This window comes from Antechinus flavipes, chromosome 3 (assembly GCF_016432865.1).
Source record: "Antechinus flavipes isolate AdamAnt ecotype Samford, QLD, Australia chromosome 3, AdamAnt_v2, whole genome shotgun sequence".
Lineage (NCBI taxonomy): Eukaryota > Metazoa > Chordata > Mammalia > Dasyuromorphia > Dasyuridae > Antechinus > Antechinus flavipes.
Window position 1 is genome coordinate 610,475,161 of NC_067400.1, and position 18,301 is coordinate 610,493,461.

Consider the following 18,301-nt stretch of genomic DNA (forward strand, 5'->3'; position numbering starts at 1 on the left):
TGCCTCTCTGTCTCTCTCTGTCTCTCTCTGTCTCTGCCTCTGTTTCTGTCTCCCTGCCTCTGTCTCTCTCTGTGTATGTGTGTTTCTGTCTCTTTCTGTCTCTGCATCTCTGTCTCTGTCTCTGTCTCCATCTGTCTCTCTCTGTCTCTGTGTGTTTCTGTCTCTCTCTCTGCCTCTGTCTCTCTGCCTCTCTGTTTCTCTTTGTCTCTGTCTCCCTGTCTCTGTTTCTCTTTCTGTCTCTGCTTCTGTCTCTGTCTCCATCTGTCTCTGTCTCTGTCTCTGTCTCTCTCTCTGTCTCTGTCTCTCTCTCTCTCTCTCTCCCCCTGTCTCTGTCTCTCTCTCTCTCTGTCTCTGTCTCTCTGTCTCAGTTTCTCTGCCTCTTTGTCTCTCTCTGTCTCTGCTTCTGTTTCTGTCTCTCTCTGTATCTCTCTCTGTCTCTGTGTATGTGTGTTTCTGTCTCTCTCTGTCTCTGTCTTTCACGCTGAGAGAGCTAGCTGCTGTGCAGTACCCCAAGGGGCCGCCGCTTTCCGTCCCCACTGGTTTGCTATTTTGGGGCTCCCCCAGATCAGCCCCAGCAGCCTGTGGGGCTGAGGGAGGCGGGAGGGGATGGGGGCGGCCCCTGCCGGCGGACTCGTGCTGGCGGGGAGGGGGCGGGAGCGCTGCCCCTTTGGCAGAAGGCGCGGGCCGCTCCGTCAGAGCTGCTTAGGTGCCCTTTGACAGATGGGGCTATTAACATGTCATCAGGTGCATTCTGACAAATTCAGGGCTTGTCTGCCACCAACCTGGGGGGCGGGGGCCTCCCGAAGGCGCCGGCGGAGGTTAAATATTATTAACAAATAAAGACAGCCCGGACTTGGCTGGAATGCGAGTGGGGGGAGGGGGAGGGGTTAACTGTTTAATGGCCCGGCCGGTCCCGCCCGGAGCCCGGCCCGGGGCGGGGGCGGGGGACAAAGGGCTCCGGGGTGAGCGGCTCCGGCGGCGCCTGGGACTCCCCGGGAGCCCGCTCCCCACGGGCGGCCGCCGCCGGCAGCCCTTCTCCTCGTTAATCAAAGCGCCGGCAGCCAATGGTGGGGCCGGGCGGCTCCGGGGCTCCCGCCAGCGGCGGGCCGGGGCTCCCCAGCTCGAGCGCGGCTTGACCCCTCCCCCTTGATGGAAAGGCTCTCAGGAAAAGGAGTATTTATTTCGTGCGAGAGACAGAGGGAGAGACAGAGGGAGAGGGAGCCAGAGCGCCGGCCGGGAGAGGGCACCGCTCGCGGGGAGAGCGCAGAGGGGGAGCGGAGGAGGGCTCCCTGGCGCTGGCCCAGCCCGCCGTGGGGGACAAGGAGGCCGGCTCCCTTTGCGGCGCTTTCGAGGTCCGAACATGAGCCTGGAGACGCATCCTGCGTCCTGACGGCCGGAGCCGCTGCCTGCCCTGCCCGCCCGGCGGCTCGGGGAGCCCTCCCGCTCCTGGGAGGCGGGCACGGGGGCTGAGCGCGCTGCTTCTCCGGGCCCCTCGAGTGCTGGGGTGCAGATAGTGAAGATGGGGCTGCAGCATCGGGAGGGCTCTGGGGGTCTCCCGGGGGCCCTATGAAGGAGACACAGAGGCCACCCAGCGCAGCCCCGCCAGCCGGGGAGCCTTCCCGAGGCAGGTGCCCAGCCGCCCCACGCTTTGGCTCCTGCAGTCCGTGAGAGCCGTCCCACCGACGGGAAGCCCCGGTCCCCGGCCCTCCTTCCCCAGCACAGGGAGCGCTGCCTCTGCCAGGCTCCGGTGCCTCCACTTCCCCATACCCATGAGAACCCAGGGGCTTTGGGGCAAGGGACGCTGAGGCTCGAAGCGGCAAGCCGGGCTCTGCGCTCGGCGTCCTCGAACGCCGCGTGACCTCGAACTCTGCGCCCCAGCCTGCATCCTTCAGCTCACTGCCCGCGGCCGGCACTCTCGGTTCTCGTCACCTCCCCATCACCTCCCCGGGGCCCAGAGTCCCCAGGCCTGGCCCGGTGAGCCCAGAGACCGTCTGCCCGCTCCTAGGCCCCCCCCCCCCCCCCCCCCGGGAGCAAATCCGGCCGGCCGCAGCCCCCGGCTGCCCCCGCCCCCGCCCCCGCCATGAGGTTGTGGGTCTGGGCCGTGGCCACGGCGCTCTTGTGGCAGCACCTGGCCCTGCTCAGGGGCGCCGGCGCCAAGAGGGAGCGCAAGAAGGCCAAGGAACCGAGCCAGTACACGGAGCCCTTCAATGCCACGCTCTCCAACAGCGAGGAGCTGCCCGGGCATCCCAAGGTACGGCCCGCCGCGGGGGGGAGGGGCCAGGTGAGAGGGCTCGGGCTCCCAGGGCTCCCTCCGCTCGGGGCCGAGTCTCAGGGACGCTCCACCGCGCCGGGCAGGGCTGGCCTAGGAGGCACGGGCGCCTTGGGGGGCAGAGGTATCCCCCTGTGGACAAGGGCCTCGCCCCAGGGAACCGATTCTCTTGTGCCCCAACCTGGGTCCGGCCGGGATGCTCCTGGCCGCCACTGAAACTCATCAGCCGGTAGCAGTTGATCCGAGGCCACGGCCCCATGTGGGGCTGAGAGCGGGGGATGCTGGGGAAGGATGCAGCTCAGCCCCTGGAGCTCCCCCACAAGCCCCTCCGAGCCTCCTGCCACACTGGCCGCTGTTCTGTACCCATCTCTCTCTCGGGCTGCCTCCTTCCCCCTCCCCATGTCTGTCATTCTCTGTGACTGGGGGACTGTGCCTCTCTCTCTGTCTCGTCTCTCTGTCTCTGTTTCTCTAACTTTGTCTCTATTTCTCTCTGTCTCTGTCTCTCTAACTTTGTCTCTTTCTGTCTCTCTGTCTCTGTCTCTGAGGCTTGTGGGTGCCTGTCTCCGAGTTTCTCCCTGGCTGCCTATCTCCCTATGCTCAAAGGCTCAAAGGTGTTTCTTGAGGGAACATTGTTGACCACACGGCGGTCTTTGATGGAGCCCGTGGCTTGGCTTTGGTCACTGAAGATGGGGGGACGGTGGAGGAATTTGGGGGAGTGAGAACTGATCCCAGTGCCAGGGAGAAGCTGCCCCTATCTCCCTTTTACCCATTCCTCATTCACTCTAAAGCAGGCTGCCTGTGGGCAAGGAAGGGGAGGGCATCTGGCTCCGCAAAGGGGGGACCCCTCTCGTCCCTAGCCCGCTGAGCCTCCTCCGGCGAGGCCCAAGGGGAAGCAGCCGGCCAGAGAAGGGACCGTGGAGCGTAGGGGTGCCAGCCACTCTATGGAGTTAGGTCTCGATGAAAGGGGAGGTGGGGTCTGGGCCCCAGCCAGAACTCGGGGGTTCCCAACGGCACATCAATTAGCGCTTTGAAGTCCAGATCATTTGGATGAGCTCCTTGGTGGGGTTGAGGCCCATTAAGTTTAATTGGCTTCCCGGCTCCCCAAGGGGGCGGCCCAGGTGAGCGGCTCCCCCGGTAACAACCCCCGGCTTGAACAGGAGAGTTAGAAGAGGTTCCTTCAGGAGCCAGACGCCAACAGGGAGGAAGCGCCAGTCTGGATACCCAGGGCTCAGACCCTATCTCTAGGGATGCCCGGGCAGAGGCTCCCCTCCTTCCAGTGGTACCCACTGACGCAAAGTCCCAGCTGGCGTCGGGAACCCAGCATCAACGGCTCTGTCTTACCCTGGGCCAGGCCAGCTCAGGGGCCTGAGACTGAAGCCATTCTCACTTCTCCTGACCAGCGTCTGCCCTCCAGCTCTGTGGGAAAGGGGCAGCCCCTGGCACCCGGGAGACTCTCCGCCTGAAGGGCACCCGATGCTGTCTGACTGGGGCCGGGGGGAGTCCAGGGGCCGCCCCAGGGAGGGCGAGCCCCCGGGGAGCTAGATGAGAAGGAGCGCTTATCCAATTCCCCAAACATTCCCAAAAGGCCTTGAGATGCTCTGGTTAGAGGGGTAGACATGTAACAGACGGGCCCTGCCCTCGAGCGGCTTATGACTTAATTGGGAAGTGTGTGTGTGTGTGTGTGTGTGTGTGTGTGTGTGTGTGTGTGTGTGATGTACAGAGAACTTCAGACCTGGCAGGTACTTTACAGATCATCCAGCTAACCCCCCTCACCCCTCAATTTACAGAAGAGGAAATTGAGACCCACAGAGGTCACACAGTGATAGCTTTAGATTTGGGTGGGACCTTAGAGGTCATCAGACCTAACCCCTGGACGGAACAGAGGAAGAACATTTGAATGTCCTGTCCTGGTGGTCACAGGCAGGAGGTGCCTGAGGTAGGGTTCCAACCCCGGACGTCTGTCCTCCAAGGCTCCCCGCCGCCCACTCTGGTTCTCTCCTCCATTACCCAGGGAGGAAGCAAGGGGACAAAGGAGAAGTGCAGACAGAGATGTAGCCAAGTCTGTCCAGGGGGAGCCTTTGTGCTGGGGAGATCAGGGAAGGTTCCCTGGAGGAGGCAGCTCCTGATCTGGACCTTAAAAGAAAGGAAGACTTTTCAGCCTAGATTTGTTTCCTCCTCAGTCCTCCCCTTCCTCCCTCTCCTTTCCCCTTTCTCCTCCTTTTTCTTTCCTCCTCCCCTTCCTTCCATTTTCCTTCTTCTCCCCCCTCCCTCTTTTCCTCCCCACCCCCTCCCTTCATTTTCCTCCTCCTCCTCCTTCTTTTCCTCTTCTCCCCTTTTCCTTCCCTGCCTTCCCCTCCCTCCTCTCTCTCTCCCTTCACTTTTCTTCCTTTTCCCCTCTCTCTTTCCTCCCCCTTTTCCCCTTCTTCCCGTTTCCTCTTTCCCTCCCTCTCTCCCTGCTTTCTCCCTCCCCCTCCTTCCATCTCCTCCCACTCGCCCTCCCTCCTTTTTCCTTCCCACTCGCCCCTCTCCTTCTTTTCCTTTCACTATCCTTCCCTTTCCCTCTCTTTCTCCTCCCTCCCCTCCCTCTCTCCCTCCTCCCTCTCTGTTCCCCTTTTTCTCCCTTCCCTAATAACATCAGTTGACACATGCCTGACATTCAGAGTCAGTGAGGTACCATGGGTAAGTAGGAAGCCCTGAGTTCGAATCCTGCCTCAGACACCTCCTCTGATGATACCAGGCAAGTGCTTTCCCTCTAGCTGACCCTCAGCTCTAGGTGGTCCCAGCGCCTCCCTCAGTGGGGCTTGTGAGGCTCAAAGAAAACGAGGATGGTTGAAGGTTTCCGGGGCCTTCCCCGCCCACCGTCTGCAGGGCAGCCTTCATTCCTGGATCTCCCCCGGGCTTCAGTCAACCTTGGGAGGGAAGGGCTATGAGAAGCCCCATTTTGCAGATGAGAAAACGACTCCCCGAGGGGCCCTGTGACTCGGGGCTCAGCGCTCCTGCCTCCTGGCAGGCTGGGTGGGCTTCCTTGTCCGGGGGGCTCGGGCCCGGGTGCGGACCGTCTCGTCCCGACCCCCGACCCAGGCAGGCTGGCTGAGGGGCTTTCTGGGCCCCGGAGCGTGTGTATGGCCGTGCGCGTGCTCGCACACCCGAGACAGGCTGTTCCAGCTCGCCCCGGCGGGCCTTTTCATCTGCCGTACATCGCCCCTGCTATCTGCCCGTCCATCTCGCAGCCCCCGGGGCCCATGTGGGGCTGGGTGTGCCCTGGCATGGATGCCCTGGCTCTGCCAGGGAGACGGGGGAGGCTGGCCTGGGAACCCCGGGAGCTCCTGATCGTGCCGGTCATAGGCCGGTTGCTTGGGGATTAAACCAGCCTCTCACCTGCCCAAGGACAACCTGAGTCCCGAGCAGGGGGGCGAGGTGGTTTGGAGCTGGGGGGAGGGTCTGAGCAGAGTGTCAGAGGGCACCTGGTATTCTGGCGTGGCCAAGGGAATTTGGGGGGCCGTGGTATGACATCCTGGGGTCCCATGTACTGGCCACAGGGTGGCACTGGGGCCAGGCCAGGGAAGGATGCTCGTGGAAGCAGAGGCTGGGCATTGAGCCTGATTCACTCAAGCAGCCTCTCCCTCCTTGTCCCTAGGGCCCCCTCCTCGGGGTGCCTCAGGAAGGGTGGGCCCATGATGGCCTCCCTTAGGCCCCCGGCTCCTTGTCACCAGGGTGGTGCTAATTCTGGTCTCTCTGACCCAGCCCCGTGGTCTTTCTGAGAGACCATGAATTCTTGTCTGAGGCCTGAAGTCATCAGCCCCCTGGGTCTGGGTGCCTCAACTTACCCCTCTGTGAAATGGATCTGCCTGGGCTGCATGGACTCTCTTTGGGCCTGTGACCAGGCCACAGTTCATCCCCCATCCCCTTCCCAACATGGCGGGAAGCAGGACGACGAGGTCTGGCCAAGGATGGGATGGGAAGGGTCCGCCCACCTTCGGCTCCCAGGGAGAGAGGTCCCGCCCTTCACCTTTGGCTGAGTGACAGCCCCAAGGCCCACAGGAGTAGGAGACGGGGTGGGCTTGGAGCCCACAGCCTCCGCTCCAAATCAGCGTTCTTCCCACCACACTCCCCCTTAAACCGCTGCTTTCGCCAGGGTCGTATCACCAGGAGAATATCGATTTTGCTACAGAAGATTCCTTAGAGGTTTTTCAGAAGGGGAAACTGAGGCTCACAAGGACGATGACTTATCAGAGCCAGGATCCGCACCCAGAGCCTGCGCCTCCAGTCTGAGACATCACTTATGCCACAGGATCCCACTCTGACCAAGGCTTTTGTCCCCAGGTCCCAGGGCCTCCCTTTTCAATCCACATGTCATAAATGCCTTTGTTTACTTGGGAGACTGGAAAGAGCACTGATTGCAGAGTGAAAGGCTCTGGATTCAGATCCTGCTTCTGACCCTTTGCTGATCCTTGCTATGAATTTTAGACCATCACTTCCCCTCTGTGGACCTCAGTTTCCTCATCTGTCAAAGGGATTTAGAGCAGACTGCCTCTCTGGGAAGGTGGCCTGGGATCCCAAGGAGAAGAGGGGGGCGGAAGGAAAGCAGGAGCCGGGGCCCATTTTCCCAGAGAAGGGCGCTCCCGTGGCACTGGGGCGCTGAGGCTCCGGGCCCCGCACCCCCTTTCCTTGGGAGCGTTGGCCAGAGGAGCTGCGGGCGAGGTCAGGGGCTGCTGGGCCCCCCGCCCCTCGGGGGCTCCCAGGCCCCTCCAGCCCCCAGAAGAATGGGGCCATTGAGCAGAGCTCCCTGAGATTCCTCAGCCCTGACTCCCGGCCTGGGAGCTCTCCCTTGACAGCTTTCACTTTAGCACTAATTACTTAATTAGGCCTGACTCGGGCTGCTGGCTCCCTGCTGCCTGCTGGGCCGGAGCGTGGTGCCCAAAGGCGGGAGGTTTTCCAGGGACCGAGGCTTGGGGCCCTCGGCGGGGCTGGGGCCGGGTCAGGCCCTCGCTGACGGGACACCGGTCCCGAACCTCCCCCCCATTCCCAGGCTTGGGGCCTGTTTTTGAGAAAATGGGGGGGGGGTCGGGATCAGCTGAGGTCACGATAACTCATTTATGCGGTGATTTATGGGATGCCGGGGGAGTTGGGCCGAAAGCCAGGAGTGAGACGGAGAAGGGATGGGGCGATGGGAGCCAGGGGTAATGGGGGTGCTGGGAGTCGGGGGCTCGGGGGCAGTAAAGAGGCAGAGTGGGAGTTATTCTGTTCAGTGAAGCTTCAGGACACGTGTCTGGCTAAAAGCCAAGGAAATAGTCCCTGTCTTCCAGGGGGTTGTGTCTGACCGGGGGCTTGCGGTGATCAGGCAGCCCCATGAGATGCACCCAGCAGCCCAGTGCTCCAGGGAGCGCTGGGTTTGGTATCAGAACAACCACACTTAGATACCTACCACCCGTGCTACCTTGGGGCTCAGTTTCCCCTTTTGCAAGAATGAAAGGACTTTTATGGCCTCCAATCTCCCTTCCAGCTTGTAATTGATGAGCCTGAGCGGATATTTTTTTAAAAGAGGCAAAAGAAATAAAGGCAAAGGGATTCTGTAAGTAGAGGGAGAGCACAGGGTCTGAATGGGAAGGACTTCTCGAAGGAGGTGCTCAAGCTGAGCCTTGAAAGGAGCTGGGGGTTCCCAGGGGCAGAGGTCAGGGAGAAGGGCATTCTGGGAGTGGGGGCCAGTCTGGATGAAGGCAGGAAAGAGGGAGGTGATGGGGAAGGAGAGCAGAAATGGCCGGGGGAGGGTGGGGATAATGAAGGTCATTATCAGGCCGAGGGCATCGAGGGGAGCGGGACGGGGGTGATGGGATAATGAGCGGGGATGGCGCTGAGGGATTCTGATGGTGATGGGTGATTGATGGGGAAAAAATGCTCCTCCGCACCTTTCACCAGCCCCAGTTCCCATGGACCTGGGGCCAGGAGCCGGAGCTGGAAGTCGAGAGGCCGGAGCCAGCGCTGGCGGGAAGCAGACTCGCTGCTCAGTGGCTCTGAGCTCCCGGCCAGCGTCTGCTAAGCTCATGGCCCTGTTTTATGGGCTTCCTGTTCCAGGCAGGAGGACCGAATTCCTCCTCCACACCCATCACCTTCCCCCGGGAGGCCGGAGGGGCACAGAGGCGGCCGGGGTGGGGGGGCTTATGGGGGGAGCGTTCTTTCCCGTCCCCGACACTTCGTCCCTCCCCTGGAACAAAAATCTCAGGCTTGACTGGGTCTGACGGGAATCTGGCCGACCTACGGTGTGGGTAGATGGAGACGGGGTTGGGGAGAGGAAGGACGAGGGCACGGAGGGCCCCAGACAGCCGGAACCTTAAGCCCGCTGCCCCCCAGCCCCCCGAGGTCCCCAGGACCTTGTACAGTCACCCGCCTGTACCAGGGCACCAGATGGTCCCTCCGGGCCCCGCCTGCCCGATACAGGTCGGGAAGCTCCCGGGACCCTCTCCTGCTGCCTGCAGCAGAGGGAGAAGAAGGCTGGGGTTTGAAGTCAAATGGCCATCCCTTCACCCTCTCCATCCGTGAGCCCGGGAGGACGGGCCTTGGCTGCCCGGGAGAAGCGGCTTGGCCCAGCCCGGGTGTGAGGCTGGGAGCCTGCCAGCCCCCTCAGTCATCACAGAGGGAGTGAGGCGTCAGCAGTGCCCGGCGCCGTGCCAAGCAGGAGCCATTTGTCTGCCTTTGAAACATCTGGCCCCTCGGGCGTCCCCCCTGCCCACATGCCGGGCCCGGCTGGGTCTTGGCCCTCCCGGGGCCTCGGAGCCGATTGTGAAATGCCCCCCCCCCCGACCCCTCTCCCATCCCACCCTTCCCCTGACTCCCTCTCTGGCTTTGGGAAATCACAGAAAAGCACCTGGAAAAAAGTCCTTTCTGGTCATTGCCTGCCCCGCTTCCCTCGCCCGCTCCCGGCCAAAGAACGGAGCATGGATCCCGGCCCGGCCGGCCGGGGACCTGTTTTTGCTCCCTTGGCCAGCTCCCCTGGGCGGGCGATGGCCCCACCTGCACATCCGCATGTGGGGGAGGTCAGAGGACCTCTGACCTCCGACCTCTGACCTGTCCTGGCTGGTCCCCCAACCCCCCTGCTCCTCCTTGCTGCCAGGCCACTCTTTAAGGGACAGAGTGTATCAGGGCCTGGACCAAAAGGGGAGGACCCCAAACATGCGGGAGTCTCTGTGCCCCCCGAGGTCACAGAATACATTTCTCTGTGCCTGCTCCGTGTCTTAGTGGGCGTGTGTCATATTTTTGGACTTTAACTTTGAACTTATTATTCAGTTATTTGTCTCAATTTGTTAAACTTTTATTTTAAACTAACTTTTTAACTTTCATTTTAAATTTTTATACTTTTAAAAAAAGATTATACATTTTAAATTCTCTCTCTGACCTCCCCATCTCTTCCCCAGCCCACTGAGAAGTTCAACAATGTAATTAATAATGGACATTTATTTATTTACTTTAATTATTTTGGGCTTTAATTTTTATTTTTTACACTTTTTTTTAGAAGATTTTGCATTTTAAATTCTCTCTCTGACCTCCCCATCTCTTCCCCAGCCCACTGAGAAGTTTAACAATGTGATAAGGGGTGTACATTTATTTATTTACTTAATTATTTTTAACTTTAATTTTTACTTTTTTATGCTTTTTAAAAAAAATTTTGAGTTTTAAATTCTCTCCCCGTTTCCATCCCCTGACTTGGTACCTCCCTTTCCTAGAGAGCCAGACTCCCCGAGGGAGACCGATGGGCGTCACTTGGTACCCACCTTTGCCTGGACTGTTCCCACATGCAGCTGATCCCCCTCTTCTGGGAACCCCAGAAGTTTAGCTCTGACCACATCCCTGGGCCAGCTCCGGCCTTGGCCAGCTGGGAGCCAGGACTCCTGGGTTTCCTGGGGAGTTGTTAGACCTTAAAAAATGACAGAAGCGGAGCTTCTGCTGGCCCTTTCCATTCCCAGCTGCTCCCCCCACCATGGGATGTTTCTTCTTGGGTTTGCCCCACTCTGGCGTTCTGTGGATTTCTTGTCACTGTCCATTTGCCTTCTGGATGAATCGCGTCTGTTTGTGGCCCGCTGTTAGGAGTGACTCCTGGGGAGGACTGGGGGACAGTGGGGGAGGAGGAGAGGGATGACTCACTGCTCCTCCTCCCCTGGGAGGAGCCCCCCTACGGGTCCCTAGTGGAGGCTGAGTCTCTATTCTTGCTCTCTCTTCAGCCACCCGAGGGTCCGGGTCCTGAGCTCTCAGACGCCCACAAAACTTGGCTGAACTTTGTCCGGAGGCCGGATGAGGGCGCCCCCAGGAAGAAATGCAAAGGAAAAGATAAGAGATTAGTGAGTGCTCCAGGCCAAGGCCAAGAGGAGCTGGGGTGGGGGGGGAAACAGGGAGGGCCCTGGTTCTGGAGTGGGGGCGGGGCCCACTTCTGCCCGACTTGGGGTCTCACCAGTCCCTTTGTCTTCTTTAAGCGTGGCCTCATGGGCCCTCCTGGCCCCCCCGGGCCTGCTGGCCCCCCAGGCCCCCCAGGGGCCGAAGTCACCCAGGAAGCTCTGTTGCAGGAGTTCAAGGACATGCTGAAAGGTGAGAGTGGGCCCTGGGCCCCAGCCGGAAGGGAGCAGGGCCCGCTGGGAATGGAAGGCCTGGGGGTCAGGAGGGGGAGGACTGGGGTGAATCTGGGGTCTCTATGACCAGTGTTCCCCACAGAGGCCACAGAGCGCCGGGCGGCGACGGCGGCCTTGGCCCAGCCCAGCCAGAGGCCCCTGGACTCCATCGTGATCCCCTACAGGCGCGTGGAAGAAGCTTTCCACTGCAAGCTGAAAGCCCAGCTGGTCATCGACAAGAAGACCCTGATGGAGCTGCACAGCTTCCAGGCGGTGAGCCGGGGACCCTTCCCTCCCCAGGTCTGGCCCAGGACACCGAGTCCGGGGGTGCCCGCTCCGTGGCTGAGGGCAGAGATAACTGGAGCTAGAGCTCCCTTCGAATCTAACCTTGTCCTTTCCTAGCTGGGTGATCCTGGCTAAGTCATTTAATCTCTCCCAGCCTCAGTTTTTCCATCTGTAAAATGGGTTCATGATGCCTAGAGACCCACCTCCCAGAAGTATTGGGAAGCTCAGCTGAGGTGGTGTGTGTGAAGAAGGGTTTTTCCAACCCCCACTGATAGTGATAAATGCTAGTCACACATAATTGAGGGGAAGGCCAAGGAATAGTGCCCTGAGTCAGGGATTCTGAGTTCAAATCCTGCCTTAAACTTTGTGTCACTGATTAAATCACTGAAACTCTTGTTGCCTCCAGGGAGCTCTCTGAAGGTGATTTAGAGTCTCCCCTCGCCCCCAGAAGTATATAAAACGATTTTGTGAGATCAGGCATGGCCAGAGGCACTCACACACCCACCCACACACACACTCACTCACACACAATCACACTCTCACATACACATACAATCACACAGTCACACACACTCACACACACACACTCATATACAATCACACTCACACACATACAATCACACTCACGATCACACAGTCACACACACACACAATCACACACAATCATACATACAATCACACTCATGATCACACACAAACTCACACTCTCACACACAATCACACAGAATCACACACAGTCACACAACACTCATACAATCACACACACTCACAATCTCTCACATTCACACACACTCACACAGCCCCAAAGCCAGTTAGCCAGCGCCCGAGGAGACAGGGGCGCTTTCTGGGGCTCGTGTCCTGGTGCCGCAGTTTCCTTTGTCTCCCGCCAGTGGTTTGGAATTACGTCCCGGCTTCTATTAGTGTAATTGCTTTAATGGGGGAGGGAGGGAGCCCTTTTCTGTTGGACTTGAAGGCAGCCGGGATGCCAGGGGAGGGAGATGCTGCTGCTGGGAGGGAGCCCGACTGGAGGAGACTTTCCTCCTCTGCTCCTCCCTCACCCCCACAGACCTGGAATGTGTAAGTCCTGGCTTAGAGGAGCCTCCGCTCCGCTGGGTGCCTCAGTTTCCCATTTGTGACCCATCCTCCATGGTCCCTGGACTTGGGGAGGAAGCAAAAGCTCGGGGGGCTCGGTCGTGCTAATTCGGGGTTCCTCTCTCCCCCACAGCCCCTGGCCAAGGGGGCCTTCCTGCGGGGCTCGGGCCTGAACCTCTCGACCGGCCGCTTCACGGCCCCGGTGTCCGGCATCTACCAGTTCTCGGCCAACGTGCACATTGGTGAGTGGGGGAGGGGAGGCAGAGCTGAGGGGGAGCCCTCTGTGCTCGGGGACGGGGGGAGACACCGGGCAGTGCCCTGTGAGCTGGAGTCTGTGGAATTGGAGACGTGTACAGAGAGTGAATGGTGCTGTGTACTCAAAGATGAAGAAATGCAAATTTGGGGGTCATCTGGGGGTGGGAAATTTTTTTGGTGGAGGGTGGGGGATGGAGAAAGCAGACGGGTGGCTGTGGGCACACTTATAAAGCACCTACTATGTGCCAGACAAGAGGCAGAGTGGCAGCTGTGAGGGCCTTACAGGCAGGAGGCTTGCCTTGGATCCATCCTGACCACCCACCCTGGCCAAATCTTAACCTTTCAGGGTCTCGGGCAATTTTTTTTCATTTAAAGCAGAGTGATACATTTATTATTATTATTATTATTATTATTATTATTATTATTATTACAGCTTTTTACTTTCAAAACACACGCACAGATAATTTGTCAACATTGACCTCTGCAAAACCATGTGTTCAGATTTTCCCTCCTCCCTCCCCCCACCAGATGGCAGGGAATCCAGTATACATGTTAACATATATGTTAAATCCAACGTGTGTAAACATATTTGTACAATTTTCTTCAGGCAATTTTTTACAACACAGGGCTGGACCTGGATCTTCTGGGGCTCCTTCTTACTCTCGCTCTCGGGTGCCGTGTCCAGAGAAATAAAGGGATTTGGGTTGGGGCAGGGCCCTCGCAATGGGGTGACGGGAAGGGGAGATCTTCCTTTAAGGGAACCAGGAGTTCGACAAGGCAGACGTCCCTCCGTGGACGCAGGCTGGCCGTTCATCCTGTGGTTCTGACGGGATTTTCCCGGGATCACAGACGGGCTCTGAACTCGGTCCAGCGCTCTGTGTTCCATGTGCGTCTCCTAGAGAGACGCTTTCTGTTTCCGTGTTGCTCTTCTCCCCGACTGTGGGTAATGGAGAGTGGGGGGTATTTCTGAGACCCGCCCGAATGGTGAAAGGGAGCCGCTAAGGCTGGGTCTCAGCAGGCTCTCCGTCCAGCCTGATGCTTTTCTCTCAGACCACAGCGAGCTGAAGAGCCGAGCCCAGCTGAGGGCCCGAGACAATGTCCGGGTGCTGATCTGCATCGAATCCTTGTGTCATCAACACACGTAAGTGACTGTGCTTTATACTTAGGTGGGTCCTGGACTCCTGGACTCCCACTTCCTGGGCCCTGCGGACTCCGGGATGTCTCAGCAGGGCCCGGGACGGGGCCGTCAGTGCCTGAGAAGGAAGAAGGGCCGGGATCCCCTGTTTTAGGAAAACCCGTTATATGGCGGGAGATGGTGCCCCAAGGGAAGCCCTCCTGATTGGTTTGTTTGGGAGAAAGAGTGGAAGGGAAAAATAAGTCTCAAGGGCTCTTCCTCTACCTCATGGCTGGTAGGGGGCAAACAAAGAGAGTGAATATAATTTGTGTATGTGTGGATATATATATATATATATATACATACATACATACATATATATATATCTATATATATATCTATATCTATATCTATATATCTATATATATCCCTGTATATTATATATATCCCAGTGAGCCTGGGTTTCTAATGCAATACAATAGTTATAAATGTAAAATCCGGGCTCAAGCAATCAATTGCACAAGCACAAGGTGGGGAAAGTGTGCTGGGCAGTAAAGGTCCGAAAAAAACATTGGGGTTTTGGGACAAGCTCAGTATGAGTCAGAATGACTTAGGATGGCCAAAAATAATGTCACCTTCGGCACATTGAACATACATGGACTTATGTATTAGAGGGGATTTTCTTCAGGTTCCATTGGATGATGAGGGATCCGTGGGATCCCACGATCCTGTCTCCACCTTCCCAGTCCCACTCTTAAGGGGAGGCTGGCAGGAACACCGGGAGAATGGCAGAGTCCCAATGAAGGAGTCTCATCCCACCTTGCAGTTGCCCACCTCTTTAAAGTCCCCTCCTTCTGAGCACTGCCTTCTGTGGCGCTTTGCCCCCTCCCCAGGTGTCCAAGAGGAACCTGTTCCTGAGGAAGTTTTTGTTGCTACTTGGGAGGCTTCAGGGGGCCGGGGGTGAGGGGCGGGGAAGGTCATGAGCCTTTTGGGGGAGACAGGGAGGGAGGGAGAACTCACGGCTTGTGACGGAGAAGGCCCCGGCCCACCTGCGGCCTCCTAGCCAGGCGGCTCCTCGCAGAGACCGAGACCCCCAGAGAGGAGAGCTCCTTAGTCGGGAGAGCTGAGTCCCGTGGTCCGAAGTGGGGACGTGCCCTGTGGGAGGACCCAGGGGAAGATGGGCAGGGCCAGACCAAGCAATGGCCTCCTCCCCCTGTGCCTCCTGCCCCTGATGCCTCCTGCTGGCTTTGGCCGTAGGTCCCTAGAGGTGATCACGGGCCTCGAGAGCAACAGCAAAATCTTCACGGTGCACATCCAGGGGCTTCTGCAGCTTCAGGTAGTGAGGGGGGCAGGGAGGGGTCGAGGGCCCCCACGGGGAGCGACCCCAGCCTCGAGGGCCGCCAGGGCCTCTGGGCCCAGCTGCTTGTCACACCCCTGGGGGTGGGGGTGCTCCGGGGAGGAGGCCCCGGGGTGGGGGAGGGCAGCTGCCGGCCCTCCTCAGGGCCCAGCCCCCTCTCAGGCCAGGCCGCCTGTGCTTCTCTCCTAGGCCGGCCAGTACACCTCCATCTTTGTGGACAACAGCGCCGGGGCTGCCCTCACCATCCAGAGTGGCTCGGACTTCATGGGGATGCTCGTGGGGCTGTGACCCGGAGGGAAGCCCAAGCAGCTCAGGGCCAGGGCCGGCGGGGAGCCCCTGGTCGGGGAGGGGCAGGACCTGGGGCAGGGGGAGAAAGGACCCCCGGGGCTCCCCCCTTCTCCGGGATCCGGGAGCCCAGCCGGGGCCGCCGCCCCGCCTTCCCTCCGTGTTCCCCCAAACACACACACCACGGACACCCACGTGCCCTGTGCATCCCCCCCAACACTCACACACACATATTCACACACCTTGCGGGTCAGAGGCGGCTGCTTGTTTTTTTTATTCCTGTCTATTATTATATACGTTACTGATAATTATTATTATGAAAATTATGATAATAGAGAATAAAATGGCGGGAGGGGCCTGACCTCCAGCCACGTGTGGTTAAGAGTCCTGGCTCCTGTCGCTGGGGGAGAGGCTGGGGGACGGGGGGCTGGAAGGAGGAGCCGAAGCCTTGGGATCCTGGGGTCACAGAGGGAGAGCTGAGAGGGGCCTCAGTCCGGCCTCCGAATTTCACTGACAGGAAACTGCTCCCCAGAAGGTGAAGTGATTTCCTAAAGTCCCACGTGTAGCAAAGAGAGATTGGAGCCTGACTCCGGGCCCCAGGCCCCAGGACTTCAGGGAAGGGGGGCACGTGGCCTGGTGCTGGGCTGCCACGCGCGGACGGCCTCCCTCCCCAAAGGTCCGGCCCTGTCCTCGGCCTCCGAGCCTCCCTTCTCCATTTTTTTGGATGGAGCCGGGGAGCAGCAGCCTCGGACTGTTTCACGGGGCTGTGACTCCCCCCTCGGGCCGGGGCGGGCCTCTGAGTGTGGGATGCGGGCTCCCAGCTCTGATTCCTGGTCCCGGGCGGCCCCGGGTTCTTCGGGGACAGGAGGGCGTCCTCCCGAGTCCCAGGGGGTCCCCTCCCCGACTCCGTCTGTGTGAAAGGTTCCTCCTGCCTCATGCCGACGGAATCCTGCCTGTGAAGGCCTGCCTCCTCCTTCCTTCCCCCTCCCCATCCCCCTCTCCATCCCCCAAGCCCGTTTGCCCCCATGCCTGGGCACACACAGGCCCATGGGCGAGTCACACCGACACCCACCTGTGCCCCTGGCACGCGGGCCGGAAACGGGCCTCGGGATCCCCCGGAGCAAGCGCGGGGGCCTCTGAGGGCAGACACATTGACGGTGTGACGGGAGGCCCCGAGCGAGGTCCCGGGACACCTTCTGGCCGAGCTCCGGCCTCAGTTTCCCCTTCTGTTGGATGGTAAAGTCCCCAGTCAGCAAGTTTTCACTCAGCAGCCTCTATGGGCCGGGCACCGTGCTGGGTGCTAAAGTGACACGGGTGGAAATCAGAGTGAATCCCTGCCCTTCGGAGTTCGTATTATGGGGGGGATAGAACAGAGTCCCAGGTAAACACACGTGTGCACACACCACAAAGTGGGAACTAGGGGTGTGGGTCGAGAAAGGCCTTAGAGGTACTTGGAGACTGGGGGGAAGCTTCCAAGAAGGTGAATCAGCGAGGGAGAGCGTTTCAGCTGGGGCACAGCCTAGGCAAAGGCCCGGAGGCTGGGAAAGAAGAAGGGCCAGGGCATAGAGCTTGAGATGGGGTGGTCAGCTGGGCAAGATAAGCTAAAAGCGGACTCTGATTTAAGGAACAGAGCTGAGCGGCCCCCTGGGGGAGAGGCTGGAGGGGAGGCTTTAGGTAGCAGGGAGGAGGGAGAGGGGGCCTCATGGGGAGTGCAGAGGTTTCTCTTTCTCCCGCTCCCCCAGTTCCGGGGGGGGGGCATGTATCCAGGTCTGCCCTAAGGGTTTGGGGGACCTAGCCCCATCTGTCCCACATAAATTCGGTGCTGATGGGGGCACGGGGCTTTTAAACAGCTAGCAAAGGGATGAGTAGATATCATGTGATCAACCCTTAGAAGCTCAGCTTTGGGGCAGCCGGGTAGCTCAGTGGGTAGAGCACCGGCCTTGAAGTCAGGAGGACCTGAGTTCAAATCTGGCCTCAGATACTTAATACTTCCCGGCTGTGTGACCCTGGGCAAGTCACTTAACCCCAAATTAACAGATCCCCATTTGGTCCATGTTTATTCCAAGACTTCCTTCGACGGGGAGCTCACCCCCTCTGGAGCGGCAGGCCCCATGTCACTTTGGGGAGTTTTTCCCGACAAATCTGCCCCTTGGCACCTCCTGCCCGGGTCCTCAGCTCCACCCTCTGAGGCAGAACTGTGGGAGTTTCTCTTCCATATAACAACAGGCTGCGCCTCCCCCCAAGTCAGAGTCTTCTTCAGGCTGAAAATCCACAGCTCCCCCCACAGATCCCCATCCAGCCTAGTCTGTTCCTGAGGGAGGGAGGGGGCTCGCTTCACCCCGGGAACGCCAAAGGCCGATGGAGTCGGGGAGGGACCATCCTCCTGCCTCCAACGGAAGGCCCGGCCCGAGCCAAAGGCAGAGGCATCTCCCTGGGCCCGGGCCCTGCAGCACCGGCTTTTACGTTCTTCTGGAGATAGCAAGGAAACCCCCCGGGGTCTTCGCTGGGGCTCAGGCTGCGGAGAAAGCGGCCCTTCCCGGCCCGTTAGGCCCCTGCACCAAGGCCCAGCAGCCTCTCCAGACTGTGGCCAAACTGTGGTTTCACAAGAGTTGGAGAGAAGGAAATAAGCATTTATGAAGCACCTAATGTATATCAAGCACTATGCCCAGCCCCTTTACAAATATCTCATCTGATCCTCAAAACAACCCTGGGAAGTAGGGGCTATTATTATGCCCGTTTTACAGACTTGGCAAACAGGGTTAAGGCTCACACAGTTAGTGAGTGGGGGAAGCTGAGTGTGAACTCAGGTCTTTGAGGTTTCAGACCCATTGCACCACCTAACTCATGGGGAGGGAGGACTGAGCTAAAGGCACTCCCGTACACTTAGGCTGAGGCTGGGACCGGGGGACATGAGGCCGAGGGAGCATCCTTCGGGCAGGAAGCTCTCTGCCCAGAGCTGGAAGAAACTTAGAGACCAAAATGCCCATTTTACAGATAAGGACACTGAGACCTAAGGGGCAAAGCTACTTCATAGTCCTGGATTCTCTCAT

The 18,301-nt window shown here is 59.0% G+C and overlaps 1 protein-coding gene across 2 annotated transcripts; it reads left to right on the plus strand.

Annotated features, from left to right (window-relative positions):
• The first annotated feature begins 1,270 nt into the window (after positions 1 to 1,270).
• Positions 1,271 to 15,635, plus strand: C1QTNF12 (C1q and TNF related 12). Of its 2 annotated transcripts, none has more exons than XM_051988852.1 (8): positions 1,271 to 2,251; positions 10,483 to 10,599; positions 10,732 to 10,843; positions 10,955 to 11,136; positions 12,374 to 12,482; positions 13,546 to 13,636; positions 14,867 to 14,945; positions 15,156 to 15,635. In XM_051988852.1, exons 1-8 carry the CDS (start codon positions 2,081 to 2,083, stop codon positions 15,252 to 15,254), a joined length of 960 nt encoding a protein of 319 aa, XP_051844812.1. In that variant the 5' UTR covers positions 1,271 to 2,080; the 3' UTR covers positions 15,255 to 15,635. The 2 variants fall into 2 exon arrangements, with proteins under 2 accessions (XP_051844812.1, XP_051844813.1); XM_051988853.1 differs by having other exon boundaries at positions 1,340 to 2,251; positions 10,967 to 11,136.
• Positions 15,636 to 18,301: the final 2,666 nt, after the last annotated feature.

Excerpts from the sequence above, each read along its gene's own strand:
- C1QTNF12 (XM_051988852.1), top strand. The coding sequence starts at position 2,081 with ATGAGGTTGTGGGTCTGGGCCGTGGCCACGGCGCTCTTGTGGCAGCAC. Across the intron at positions 10,844-10,954 it reads GTTCAAGGACATGCTGAAAG|TGTTCCCCACAGAGGCCACA; the intron begins GTGAGAGTGGGC and ends CTCTATGACCAG. Across the intron at positions 11,137-12,373 it reads AGCTGCACAGCTTCCAGGCG|CCCCTGGCCAAGGGGGCCTT; the intron begins GTGAGCCGGGGA and ends TCTCCCCCACAG.